The 14315-nt window shown below is 40.2% G+C and overlaps 1 protein-coding gene across 1 annotated transcript in view; it reads left to right on the forward strand.

Moving 5' to 3' along the window:
• The first annotated feature begins 3402 nt into the window (after positions 1–3402).
• mybpc3 (myosin binding protein C3) overlaps positions 3403–14315 on the forward strand; it is a 32840-nt gene continuing 21927 nt past the window's right edge. The window contains exons 1-11 of the mRNA XM_085356514.1: positions 3403–3427; positions 5924–6193; positions 6886–6921; positions 8248–8343; positions 9374–9451; positions 9743–9891; positions 10362–10479; positions 10607–10655; positions 11396–11434; positions 12986–13045; positions 13862–13888. Of these exons, the coding sequence (XP_085212640.1) occupies positions 3403–3427; positions 5924–6193; positions 6886–6921; positions 8248–8343; positions 9374–9451; positions 9743–9891; positions 10362–10479; positions 10607–10655; positions 11396–11434; positions 12986–13045; positions 13862–13888 (947 nt within the window). The remainder of the gene's footprint in view (positions 3428–5923; positions 6194–6885; positions 6922–8247; positions 8344–9373; positions 9452–9742; positions 9892–10361; positions 10480–10606; positions 10656–11395; positions 11435–12985; positions 13046–13861; positions 13889–14315) is intronic.

Here is a 14315-nt window from a genome sequence, read left to right on the forward strand (position 1 = left end):
GAAGACCGTATATGAAACGCTGTATGTTACAATTACAAATCGCATGTACAAAGTTAATAAATTGTCCGTCACCTTATCTGTATTGTGCTTCTTGCAAAGATAATTGTGATGTGATTTGGGCAAACACTGGAGATAAAACACAAAGAAGAAGAAACACAAAGTCTATATAAAGTTGAATTGTGTTAGACACACAGATTAAGTGACATCTCTCATTACAACTGAAAAGATAATCGTTCAACTATGAGGAACTATGAGGTTAATATGGGGCTGGGGAGGTGAAGTCACTTGTCACCAAGTACTTATATCTGCCTGTGTGTACTGACACACCGCAGCCACCAGTTCCCCTGTTCATAGAGGGTATAAAGAACCCACTATGTTGAAAGTTACACAACTACAATTTTTATGTTATATCACTGAGTGGGCAATGTAGTCCTCTGTTCATTTGTTCTCTATTTGCTTTTCATTTTCATAAAAATTTTTTAGCAAACTGTCTAAAGAAGACCTATGAAATGCTCACTGACTTCTCCGTTTCCACACACATCCTTTTTTAACTGAGAAAATAGGAACGAAATTTATTTATCATGTCAGAATCAAGTATGTCAAAGGCAAATTTTGTCATAGATAGATGCTCCTGTATGTGAAATATTAACATATGTAATGTGTTACTGAGGGTAGCAGATTTAAATATGTATAATGTGTGAAATTAGATATTTAGAAACTGTGTTTTATGGCATATTGTATTGACCTTGTACTGTTGAAGCTTCATCGTGGGCCAGAGAAAAACACTTTGAGAGTTATTTTTCATTTAAAGTGCTCAGCGTCTGTGTGTTGGTCTCACAGTTGCATTCTAGTTACGATGGCCATTGGCATTATGGGAGTAGCCAAACTGCAACATTTACTACTGTAATCTGCAATATGTAAATATAAAGTTACCACAGCACCTGGTGTCTCAAGAGCCAACAGCTCCCCACAATGGCTGAGCTATAATTAATATCAATAACATGTAGGCGTTAAAATGTCCTTCAGTCAAATACAGTAATTTAGAGCTCATGCAAGAGAAGAGAACTGTGTACATGAGATGCATAAAAGCACCAGATTAGAGTATAGTACAATATAGTTAGTGTAATATAGTATAAACCTTTTGTAGACACAAATCCCTTTGGGGTGCATCAGGAAGGGCATCTGGTGTGAAAACGTTGCCAAATCAAACATGCATAGCTACACGATGTGGCAACCCTTGTGAATAAACGAGCCGCTGATGGCAGCTTTAGTATAGCATAGACAAAAAAGGTCTGTTAGGAGGTAACAAGAGAGAACGAAAGGCAGAAGTGTGGAGTAACATTTAATTTCAGGACTGTGGCTGTCAAAGAGAGAGCTGGCTGATTCACAAAATCATGGGTTTGAGGCATGCCACACAGGCTGGATGTCAGTAAGAAGAGAAAGAGGACTTCTGGAGTGAGCTGGATGAAGCGGTAGAGAGTGTCCCCGGGGGGAGAGAGTGGTGATTGGAGCAGTCTCCAAAGTTCATGAAAGTGAAGATAACAGAAAGGATTAGGAAGTGTTAGGTTGGTATGATACTGAAGAGACAAATGCAGAATGATAGATAGTAGTGGATTTCATGAAAAGGATGGAAAAGGCTGTGGTGAAAAGTCTAAGGAGCTTGGAAAGCTTGGTGAAAATGTGCTTCAAGAAGAGGAGGAGCACGGAGTAACATATAAGAATGGAGGTGAAAAGAACAAGTACATGAAACTATTCAAAGGAGGATGTTAACAAAGAAAAAGTGAGATAATCTGAGACACAAGCACAGAGAGGGTATAGATACGGCAAAAACTGAGTTGAAAAGGAAAAGGCTAATTGTGAGTTGTATGTAAGGCTGAACACTAAAGAAGAAGAAGATCAGAGAGGAAGTGTGCTGATGCCAGTTTTCAAGATGATGTACGGAGCTGTAGTAACTGCACAGGGATAAAGTTGAAGAGCCATATCATAAAGATGTAGGAAAGAGTTAGTTTAAGAAGAGAGATGATGATCAGTGAGCAGCAGCATGGCTTAATGCTGAGAAAGAGAAGTATAGATGTAATGTTTACTTTGAGAGTGTTGATGAAGAAGTATAGAAATGGTCAGACGGGGCATCACTGAATGAATCTGCAGAAAGCATTCAGTAGGAAAGAGTAAGCGAGTGGCAAGAGAGGAACTGTAGTACTGCATGAGGAAGTCAGGGGTGGAAGAAAAGTATGTGAGGGTGGTGCAGGGCACCATGAGGATAGTGAGTGAGTAGTGAGGTGTGTAGTAAGAGTGACAGATGGGTTCAAGGTGTGGGTGGAATTACATTACTGAACTATGATGTTTGCAGTTGAGATTTTGATCTGTAGTGGGAGTAAGATGCAGGTGGAAGAGAACCTGGGCAGGTGGAGGTATGCTGTGGAGAAAAGAGGAATAAATGTTTGTAGAAGCAGGACAGGGAGAAAGGTGTAACAGCAATGCTTCGAGGGGTAGAATTATGGTATGATGTATGTGGCATTAACAAAAAGGAGGCAGAGCTGAAGATTTTCATTGAGAGTGACGGGAACAGACAGGATTAGAAATAAGTACATCAGAGGGACAGTTCAGGGTGAGCAGTTTAGAGATGAAGAGACAAGGCTTTGATGGAGGGATAGTGAATATATTCAACACGGCATGTTGAAGATGGAGCTGAAAAGAGGAAGAACACAGTGAAGATTCATGGGTGTAGTTAAGGAGGACATGTTAAGGAGGAAGATGCTAGAGATAGAGTGAAATTGAGGCAGATGATCCACCTCGGTGGCCCCTAAAGGGATCAAGCAACTTTGTATTTGCTCGACAACCTCATGGCTCAGTTGCTGCCAAAAAACAACAAGATTGCCATGCATGTGTGTCCAAGACACAGACCAGTTAAAGACCTTATCCATTAAAAAAAAAAAAACAAACTAGAGTTTGTCTCTCTATTTGTAGTTTTAACTCTTAGACATACAGGCTAACAGGAGGCAGAACAGATGTGGGCAGAGCAGACTTTTTTTGGAATCAAAGTGCTAAATATAAACTACTGCGTTACATCTCTTCCCCTCCCTCTCAAGGCCTATCATTCAGCCGAGGTGCTGGAGGAAAGGATGGTTGAAATATAGCCCTTGGTCAGACGTGACCGGTGACAGGCGGTGGGCTGGGAAGTGGGGGCTGGGTCACTGCTGGAATGGGCTGTAGGAGTGGAGTGGTGTCTGCGGACACTGGCTTAGGACTAGCAAAAATGGCACAAGAGGTGGGATGGTTCATGGAAGGAGGGGAGGCATTTTTGGAAAGAGGCCCACTATTAAAGGCAGGGGGTGTTGAGACAGACAGCAGACTGTTTGGGAGCAAAGAGTCACACAATTTGAAGAGAGGAGATTGATCAGGATGCCAGAGCCAGTCAAAAAACCAAGTAAGTGGACATATTCGACTACCTTAGCAAACAAAGATGGAGCAATTTATTTCTCATCTTATTTAATGTTCCTACTGTTCTGTCACATGCCTGCTTTGAGCAAACTAATCCATGAATCAAAAGGTTTGCCATAGATATGAGTTCTCTTAATAACTGTAAACTTTTAGATACACTCTTTATTGTGATATTACCACGTTCTACCTTAATATCTAGTCAGAAGAACAACAATATGGCAAGACATGTGTAAAAAGTACATGTGAGAAAAAGCTGAGATGGGCCACACCCCTCTTAAGCAATGAACCACAACTAAACTGCCTGCCAAATACCTGCATATCATTTTCGTTATAGACGGTGACACAGCCTTTGTTTTTTGTTCATAGTGTTTTTATATGAAAAGTTTTCTAAACAGACTTAAAACATCATTTTAAATATAAAGCTTATTTATTCCCACGCAATGACTTTAACCTGTGTAACTGAGAAATGACATTTGGAAAACATAAAGAAAATGTAGCTCTTCCTTTTCATGATTATTAAATGAAAGGTGGTTCAATATGTTCACTTTGTACAGCTTAAAGATGTGTAATGCAGTTGACCAAGTAAAGTAGCAGTATTCTTCTTCCATCCCCTCAAATTTAAATATATTCCATGGCTTATTAAGGTGCCACAAGTGCCTTTATTAAAATGCTTTATCAGCCATCATGTAGCCAGGAAGGGAAAATCAGAACCTACTACATTCGTGTGCATGCAGTTGTTGTTTCTCATCAGAAAACACTCTGAACTTGAAGCCCTTTTTGGTCTCGTCAGTAGCTCACTTACAAATCTCGCGGCGCAGGTGGAAACATCGTCTGATGTGAAATCGACACTGTCACATTTCCAGCATCACTGCATTCACAAAATGATTCACTGATCCAAAAATGCCCCGCAGGATTCCAACTTGACAAATGACTTTCCACAGTTTTCTTTGCGCTCTTGAGTGGGAAATGAATGGCCGCTTGAGGAGCGAGAAGCCTGACATGTCACATATCCGATGACAAAGAGTGCAGCCCAAATGGCCAAGCTTGTGTGCGTGTGTTAAGACCTTTAGTGTCAAGGACTTGTTCAGGACAAATTGTCTTGAGCCCATAACATTACTGACAATTACTATCAGTACAGTGCGGTCAATAAGATTGTTTTCAGTCAAACATTTAAAGACAAGAATAAATACAGCAACAACATTAAGAAAAGCTGTAATAATATATAAATGAACACATTTGGCTGCAGAAGGTGCATTCAGCTCAATCCTAACCTTTAACACTAATCACTTGTTAATGTGATTGAATTAAACAGAGATTAAACTGTAAATGCCAACATTTAACCCGGTCATCGTGAGATTCAGCTGAAATAATTTGCTAAACATATCCAAAAATAAGGTGAAATTAGGTTTAAAAGACCACTAATCAGCTTTACAATTACTAAAATTCTCTAAAAATAAAACTCAAGGGAGTCTATTTGACCTTAAAGCCAGACAGCAGTATGAAAATTAGAACAGTACAGATGATTGACAACATGACAAGAAGGGCACATTATTCTTCCTCTCCCTTTAAAGTCACAAAAATAGCATCCAGCTAATCCCTCAACTATGATACCTGCAACCCCTGTTGCAGCTTAAGCCTGCCAGCCTCATTTATTAGTCCAGTACATATGCATCCTATATTTAAACTCATACTTGCGGGGCCATCTGTTAACATGTGGAGGGCTTTTTTTTTTCTTTTTTTGGTTTGTGTGTGGTTTGGTGAGGACTCGCTGAAGACTGTCCGCCTGCATTACGCCAGCACAAAGTGTGCGATTCATAACCGTTAAACCATTAAACATGTCAGTCAGTCGTGTCAGTCACGCTCCCTGTTTTTAGGCTTCTTGTAAAGATGACAAACACTTAAGAGTTGCTGAAGAAATTTTTTCAGTCTTTCAGATTAAAAGTGTTTAGCTTGTACACATACAGTACAGCACTGTTAATGCTTGTTCACGTTCCAGAATGTGCTCCGGAATTCATTTTTGTCTTCTAACTTGATGTTTGTGCTCTGACAGGATCTGTGTGGAGTGGCAAAAGGCAAATTTATTGGTTTTCAGTTAGCCCCACCCAGTGTGCTGTGGACTGTACAACATTTTTCACCCTGGGCAGCCATGCTGAGCTCATGACTCTTCTAGCTTTGCTGACATATTCATACTTATTGTTGCCCCCATATGTCTTGTTCTTTCTTCAGAATTTCTTCGGGCATGATCTTTGTTTTTTGAGCAGAGAGAAATTAACCAGATGAAAAAAAGTTTAAATAATGTCAAATCTCACAGATATTTGTCATTTAGTGTTTTTACAGCATGATCAAATTCTAATCACTGAATTGTCGGTGAGATGATGGTATCTGTGTTCACTGCTGGCCTGGCAGCATATGAGCTTTAAAGAAAGAAAGTTAAATTGACACATCAAAGGTTTGCTTTTAATTTCCAACCCACCCTCCCCAGTTTCAGCATTTGCCAGGAAACCAAAGACTCAGGAGGCAGAAGAGGGGTCCTCTGTGATCTTTGAGGCAGAGACCGAAAAGCCAGACGCTAAAGTAAAATGGCAGTGCAACTCAAAGGACATTGCCAGCGACAGCAAATACATTATTGCAGCCGACGGGAACAAGCACTCGCTCACTATAAAAGTTATTACCAAAGAAGACGCCAGTGTCTACGCAGTGATCGCTGGGGGCTCAAAGGTCAAATTTGAATTGAAGGTGGTGTCTCAACCAGGTGGGAGATTGCGATGCTGCTGCTGTGCATTTGAGGTCTCTGTGTGCTCACCTACGGGCTGTAATGTCATCACTGTGCACAAAGCAAAATGGAGCACTCGATGCAGAAAACCACTGAAGCAGTAAATAGTTGACACACTGCATGCACTTGATGTTTCTGCACATTCTGACAGCACCCTCTGACAGTACTCAAAACCAGATCTCTGAAACAGCTTGTATGCTGTGCATTTGAGAGATGTTTGCTTTAAAAGGATCAGTTTGACATTTTGGGGAATGCATCATTTCTTTTCCTGTCGAGAATTAAGTTAGAAGATTGATGAAACTCTCGTATTTGACAGCTAGATTCAAGGTTATAGTCAGCAGACAGCTGGCTTAGCATATAACTCATACTGTATTAAGGGCAGCTACCTTGACTCGGTCCAAAGATTAAAAAAAAACATCAGACCACCTGTGCATGAAAGGGCACCTCTATAGCTCACTGTGAAGTTGCTGGGGAACCAGAAATGACTGTGTCGAACTTTGTCTTGACCTTTTTTAAAAAGAGACATCTATAAAGGTTTAGACCCTCAGAAGTGGCCAATTGTTATGTGGTTAAATGTGTTTTGTAGTTGTGCATACAAACTTAGGAGAGGCATTCTTATGGGGCTAGAGTAATCAACTTAAAAACTTGTTTTGTGTTCTGTTGGATTTCAGTAACCCTGCTGCCCCCGTCCCTGCTGGAGTCACAAGGTGATCAGCTGTTGGCTCATTAGAACAAATCTATGACATTCAAGCCTGGTTCCCTGAACGGAAAGCTTGAGTGTCGTCACACTGTGTTTTCCCCAAACATGACATTGTGATTTTTTAACACATCAAAAGATCCTACTGAAACTACATGAGAACCTACGTGGTCCACTAAATCAAAAATAATTGTCCCAGAAGGGACTTGAACACTAGTCAGCTGGCGTAAGGGTCTGTGACATTTGGCTTTGTCGCTATAACTGGAAACAAGCCTTCATGTTGTTTCAGTAAGACTTAAATTGTACATAACAGATGGTGGAGAGAGAGAGAGAAGTCATCCAAGCCAGTGGTCGGATGACTCGTTGTAACGTGACTAGAAATTACACAGCTTCCTTCAGTTAGTTGCATGCCTGTGTCCTGGGGACTGTTGTCTCTAAATACAAATGATATTACAACAGCAAGTTTATTTCCCAAAAAGTCCAGCTCTTCATTTGAGGCCGTGAACACACCTACTCACTCGTTTAACTTCACTCCTTTTGTCCTGTATTTTATCGCACCTGCACAGCACTCTAATGTACATTGAGATGATTGCCAAGTGTGTCACGGAGCAACATTTGTGCTATTGCATTTGTGTTCGTTTATCAGTGTGGCCCTTTGGCTTTAGTAAGATGTAAACAAATGTCAAAGAAAGACAGCGGCCAAAGTGCCCAGTGTGCTATAAGGGACTGGCCACAGCTGTCTGTCAAAGCCACCTTTACTCTGTTTGCATGACGACCTTGACCCACACCAACGCATTATTTCCTCATGAGTAACCACCACTTGACTGGCACTGAGGAAAGGCATGAGAGGCAGCTGATAACACATGGAAAGTCAGCGGGCCTTTAAAAAATGATAAGATAAAAATATTTTGGTGATGAATGTTGGCCAGATACCTTTGTGGAGATAGGTTAATTGAAAAATCTAAATTGCCCATAGGTGTGAATGCAGGAGTGAATGTGAGTGCGAATAGTTGTCTGTCCCAGTGTGTTAGCCCTGCGACAGACTAGCGACCTGTCCAGGGTGTACTCCGCCTCTCGCCCTATGACAGCTGGGATAGGCTCCAGCGCCCCCCGCGACCCTGAAAATGATAAGCGGAAGCGACTGGATGAATGTTGGCCAGAGAGTTTTTGTTGACAAAACACAAAAATGTTTTAACCTCTCGTATTATTTATGTTGTTTCAAAGACTAAAAACTCACTGTTTGGAGCTGATTCTTTGTTGAGAGGGGAACAGTGAATGGACTAAACGTATGATTGTCGTTTCTCTGTGCCTCTCAAATGTTTCTTGCTATCTTCAGCTGAGGCCCCTGCTGATGGAAAACCAGAACAAGCCCCTTCTCAGCCTGCAGTAGCCCCAGTACAAGAAGAAACTCCTGCCCCAGCACAAGCTGAGGGTAAGTTCATTTTTATCACTCAGTGATTCCTTTGTTCTCTTACCAGCTGTCCATTTTTATAAAATATGCTGTGAAAATCATTCCCCGAATGCTCAAAAATGCCCCCAAATATCCCATAACTGTACATGTGTACTCCACAAAGACTTTGAAAACAGCTGCCATTTGTAAGAAAAGGCATTGCCTGGATGCTATTTTAAGTTTTGCACATGCTATGTTTAAAGAAAAGGTCTCCAAGGTCCTGTAATTCCATGTAGCAGGGTGGATAAATACAGGACCCCTCAGACTTTTTAATGACCTTCTTTTAAAGAGGATTTCACATTTATTTTTACTGTAGTAGAGTAATGTCAGATCAAAAATTGTCATATTCTATTTAACAACAACAGCAGAAAGTTGAATGGTTTATGTCATGTGCCTCTATGTGACAAGTGCATTAAGGAGGCAAATACAGGACACAGGAAATAACCTCAAACAATCAGCAAATCCAAACATTTGCCAGTGAAAAGTTGCCAGAAAACATTAGAATGAACCTCAAAGACAGTGAGCAAGTTTACTCAACAAAGGGCAAAAGGCGACTAAGACAAGACAGATGCAGAGGGATGATTGGGGCAAAGAGGACATACAGCTGAACTGGACAAGACAAGAGATGAGAGACTACCACAATAAAACAGGAAGTAACACAGGCACAACAACAGCCACACACAGAGACTTGACAACCTGACATGAGGAACAATATAGTGACCACAACAGTAACTGAAACTAAAAACCCAAGCGTGAACACGAATGAACATGCACAAAGCTGAAAAACAAAACAATAATAAACAATTTAGGAATGACCCCGAGGATCATAAACAGAACACGAGGGACCGAAATATAAAAAAGATTGGGTCAGCAGCCCAGGACCATGATAGGTTTGCCTTAACTCTCAGAGCTAAGCTAATCATGTGCTATTTTCAACATAATGAAAAACCCAAACATTTTTATAATTGAAGTTTATGCTGTAGCATTGTATTTTAATCCCGTCGGTTTTCAGATGCACATCCTCCAGACACCAGACAGGACCTGACTGGACTCTTCACAGAGAAACCTCAGAGTGGAGAAGTCACTGTAGGTGAGTGGCTTCAAAATACAGGATATAAAATTAAATACATTTAATCCTTAATCTAATCCCACAGAATTAACCAGCTATGTATAGGAAGGGTGGACACACAAAAGCAAAGATACTTGTAATGAAAATACTTAAAAAGTAGAATATTGTATCCTTTTAATAAAAAACAAAAAGAAGCTATATCGCACAATGAATGTAATGTGTATAATGTGCGCTCAGTAAGATGATCATTTGTAGAAAAGGCAAAGATGCCATCAGATATGAGAATCAAATCCAAGCCTTGTTTTCACACAGGTGAAAACATCACTTTTGTGGCTAAAGTGAACGCTGAGTCGCTGCTGAAGAAACCCACGGTCAAATGGTTCAAAGGGAAGTGGATGGACCTTGCCAGCAAGTCTGGAAAACACCTGCAACTGAAGGAGACATATGACCGCAACACCAAGGTGGGCTAATGCTAAAAAGACATCACAACAAGCAACACTAGAAGAAATTTGGAATAACATATGTTAAAAGCTATGCTTCCGTTCAAGGAACACACAAACGCAAGGGCTCATGTTGTTTGTCACTAAAATGACCTTAAGGCTGGAATATGTAGCATTTCACGCTGAAGCAACCGACATGTTTTGCAAGTCCTGCCCTTCTCACTCTCAGTTGGGCAACATCTTGCCTCAGGCATTTATCCTGAAAGCACGACAAACCACAGGCACGCTATCTTCGAGGTAATGACACAGCAGTGACACATCTAACCTGTTCGGAAACCCAGAACTTCAGGGAAACTTAGAGATTTCAAAGGAAAGGAGGCAGGGAAAATCAGCAGACACCTTCCTAAAAACATCCCACATACACACAGCAAAACACATTATATCTCCAAACACATTAAATCTCACATCTCTTTGCACACATGTGATTGCAGGTCTACACATTTGAGATGCACATCATTGCTGCCAAGGCTAACTTTGCTGGAGGTTATAGATGTGAGGTTTCATCCAAGGATAAGTTTGACAGCTGCAACTTTGACCTCACTGTTCATGGTGAGTGTCCTTATTTTATTAATGTGACCCTCTTTTTATAATACATACACACACACACACACAAACATATATATATACATGTATACATGCACCACAGTGATTTATGGTATTGGACACTTTCTTTCAGAGGCTCGTGCTCCAGAGGGCCTGGATATAAGAGCAGCTTTCAGACGCACGTAAGTTTTATTTAAAAAAATTAAATTAAATAATAATATATGTCATTCCAAGAATAAACAAAGTGATGTGACATTTTTAAAAAGATTTTAAAAAGTAAATTGTTTATATGAGTTGTTCATTGAGAGTTTAACTTCCTCATCCCATTTCTTTAATGTCACAGCTATAAAATTCACATTCCCTTTATAAAACTATTTATAATCCAGTAATCAGTCACACTTTTTCTTCAATTTTGTATTACCAGGCTGACTATATTTTAATAAAAGTGAAATATTGTCATATGTGAAGGGTACATTTTGATACATTTTTTGTGATCTGTTTTCTGTAATCTCGTTTTATAATCAGAAAACCATTTTATTTTGGATTTGTTTCATATGAACAAACCAGTTTTTGCCCTCTGTAGAAAAATACAGAATATTTCTAAACAGTCTAAAGATGGCTATTTAAAGGAAGGACTGAATTATTTCATTAGATGAGCTGGATTAATTACTTCTGCATGTTTTCGGTAGATAACAGAAACACTGAAAACCACTTAAGTACCCATAGGCAGATATATTTTTGCACATGCTTTAAATCAGAGTCAATGGGGAACAAAACTGCAGCCATCACTTTGCCGTCAGCTTTGTGTATGATAGCGAGGACTCAGTACATTATAAAGTCAATGCACAAGTACAGTTGCTAATAAACTGCAGTGGATTATTGCTGTCTGTGAAAAATAACTGTGGAAATGCTAACCTGTCAGGAGTGAAGGCGGTAAGAAGAGAAGTGGACCAGGAGCAAGGTAGTAAAAGTGTTTGTTGCAGCAATTGAGGCCTGTATTCAAACTCTGAGGACTTTGTTAAAGAACAGAGAAATCAGGATGCAGATCAGAGACTCCTCTCTCTTCTGCAGCCTGCCTTTTCTCTGCCAAACAAACCCAGTGTTGTGAATGATACGGCCTCCCTTTTGCAGATTTTTGAGAACGACAACAGAAGGAAGACCTTGAGAGAGAGCTAAGTGTGGGACTCAAATTCAAAATCCAGAATGCAACTGCTAATTATAGCTGCGATTGTGTTAATCTTCGGCTCTCCATATGTGGAGATTTGAGCTATTAAACTGTTAAGTGACATGCCGCTAGTTGCATCTGTCAGCTCCCTCTGATCTCCTCCTGGGTCTTCATCAAAACACCAAAGCCAGCTGCACAAACAGCTACATGGCAGAGTGAAATTGGACGGTGGTTTGATCATACTGAAAGTGCAGGATGTGCTAAGACACAGGCTTTTCAGTAGCCGAGCTCTTCCATAAGGGGTTGCCACACAGAGGAAGTGCAGCTATGGTGTGTTGTAACTCCACCGCATAAACCAGAGACTCACCTTCTAATCCTGCTGCCGGGTCACAGGCAGGAGACAAATACACAGTCACGTCTACTGTGCCCTTGTTTTTATCTGTTATCCCACTCATGAGCAGTAAACAGAGCCTATACCGTACGGTGACTTGTGTTTGCTTTAACCTTCAGTGTTTTGCTTTGTTCTTGCGTGAATGAATGCTGCTGCTCATGGCTTGAAGAACAGTTCTATAGTTTTGGGAAATACAACTTTTTGACTTTGTTTCCAGAAATGAAGTAAAGTTATCCTAATGTAACAAGAATGGAAGGAGATGTAAACGGCTTGCCTCGATGCCTTAGGCATGACTGGCTTTGCTGTTTTGCTCTTTGTTAAAAGATGCTGGTATAAGACAGATACAGCCATTCCGCAAAAACAAGAACACCATCTTGTGTAATTTCTAAACTTCCATGCAGTAAACTATTTGAGTTTCAGCAGGGATTATAGTCACATTCAGATGCACACTGGCAGCTGTGGGCACCACAGTTGAGCAGTTATTCCTGTTAAACTTTTCCAAGTCTGCTTCGAGTCCGGCTGGACTCATGAAGCCGGTATGCAGTATTTGTGGAGCTTTGTGGATAAGTTTCCACCTACAATAACTGGACCAAACAGACCCCGACCCCCCTGACTACACCAGCATAAATAAATGTGTATTTCCCAAAATGAAAGCTGCTTCCTTAAACATGGCAACATCTGTCTTTCCAGACAAAAACATCTGCCTGCACTTCACATCTTTCCATTTGTTTTCTTTTAGTTTCGGCGTGTCCAATCCAGTTTTTTTTCTTCCAACATTTTGATATGCAAGTCTCTCCCTTGCATATTCGAGTAAACAGGAAATGATTTACCGAGTCTGGGAATGTGGATTTGTTTTATTTAAAATAGACTATTTCTGTTTAGTAATAACATTTACTTATTGAAGAAATGAGAAAAAGGTAACCTACTGGGTTGTTGATATTTTCTGATTCCTGCAGTAGCACAGACGGAAATGATGACTCAGGAGAGCTGGACTTCAGTACTCTATTAAAAAAGAGGTAAGCAATTACAAACTAATAAACAAAAAAATTCTAATTATTTATAGTCTTTCAGCTTTTGTTGTTGTTTTTTTGGGGGGGGGTTGCCCTTTATAATCTAAAACTCTCACGCTTTCATTCCTTCTGGATCTCCTTGCATCTTCAGAGAGTAAGCTACTTCTGCATTTGCAAACTAAAAGTTGGAATGATCACGGATCTGCAACCAAATAAGCCTGAACACAAACTAACAATGCACAGTGATAATTTAAGGTGGCATGATGTGTTCATTATTTCCGAGCTTATACATTTGTCTGTCACGCAGAATAGAAAAAAGTGTTACCATTTTTTAAACGTATACACATGATTTTCCATCACATAACATCCTGAGTCACTTTGTCAGATCCCATTGTTTTTCCTGACACTTTAAATAAATCCCCTGCTCACCACTGTCACAGCCCCGAAGATCATTTCACTCAGTCTATAATAAGTCTGACAATACTTCCACCTCCGTGCACCTACATTTTTCTTTGAAAGTCTTCGGGGTTAACACATGTCACATCCCTAAAATCCGCATATATGCCTCACTATGAGCAAACCCTGTGTTAAAATCCTAACAATGCATGCTTTGTTAGCATATGAGTCATTTTTGACTGACGTTGTGACTCAGGTTTAGCGTGTGCACGATTGCTTCAGTGCATTTTAACCATTGTAATGATATTTAATGTGCTTTAAAAGCATATTTCTAATTTGCTGATTGCATTGCTTTTGAAATGCTGTGTTTTAACTTTTCTGGTTTGTTTTGCCATATTTGCCTCTTGGGTTCTACCTCTGAATGAGCAGCAGTTTCTTAAAACCCTCAAATCGGTAAGAAACTGCTGACACGTTGTCTGAATGTCACTGGGAAACTTCTTGTTGTTCTGTGTTACGTGTTTTTTTTCCCCCATGACAGCAAACATTTGACTGCAATAATTAATAGTAACGCTGAAATCACGATCATTCTTAGCTGATTAAGTGCTGCTAGTCTATTACAGAAGCATAAGCAAGAGTCAGTCATTTTGACAGTATATAAAACAAATGCATAATAATTCCCCATTACATGATGCACAGAGCAGGCAGACAGAGTTAAACAAAACTTTACTCAGGAGGCAGTCTCACACCAAACAAGACATCAGCAGCAAGTAAGCAACAAGGAAACAGATGACAGGTACACAGAGGTACACAAGCAGTGTGCACAGCTTAGATCCAAGGTATGAAAAGGAGACATTCTCATTTGTAGTGAAACTGCTCTAAA

This window comes from Diplotaxodon limnothrissa, linkage group LG1 (assembly GCF_057381915.1).
Source record: "Diplotaxodon limnothrissa isolate DT_005_m linkage group LG1, D_limnothrissa_male_GT1.1, whole genome shotgun sequence".
Lineage (NCBI taxonomy): Eukaryota > Metazoa > Chordata > Actinopteri > Cichliformes > Cichlidae > Diplotaxodon > Diplotaxodon limnothrissa.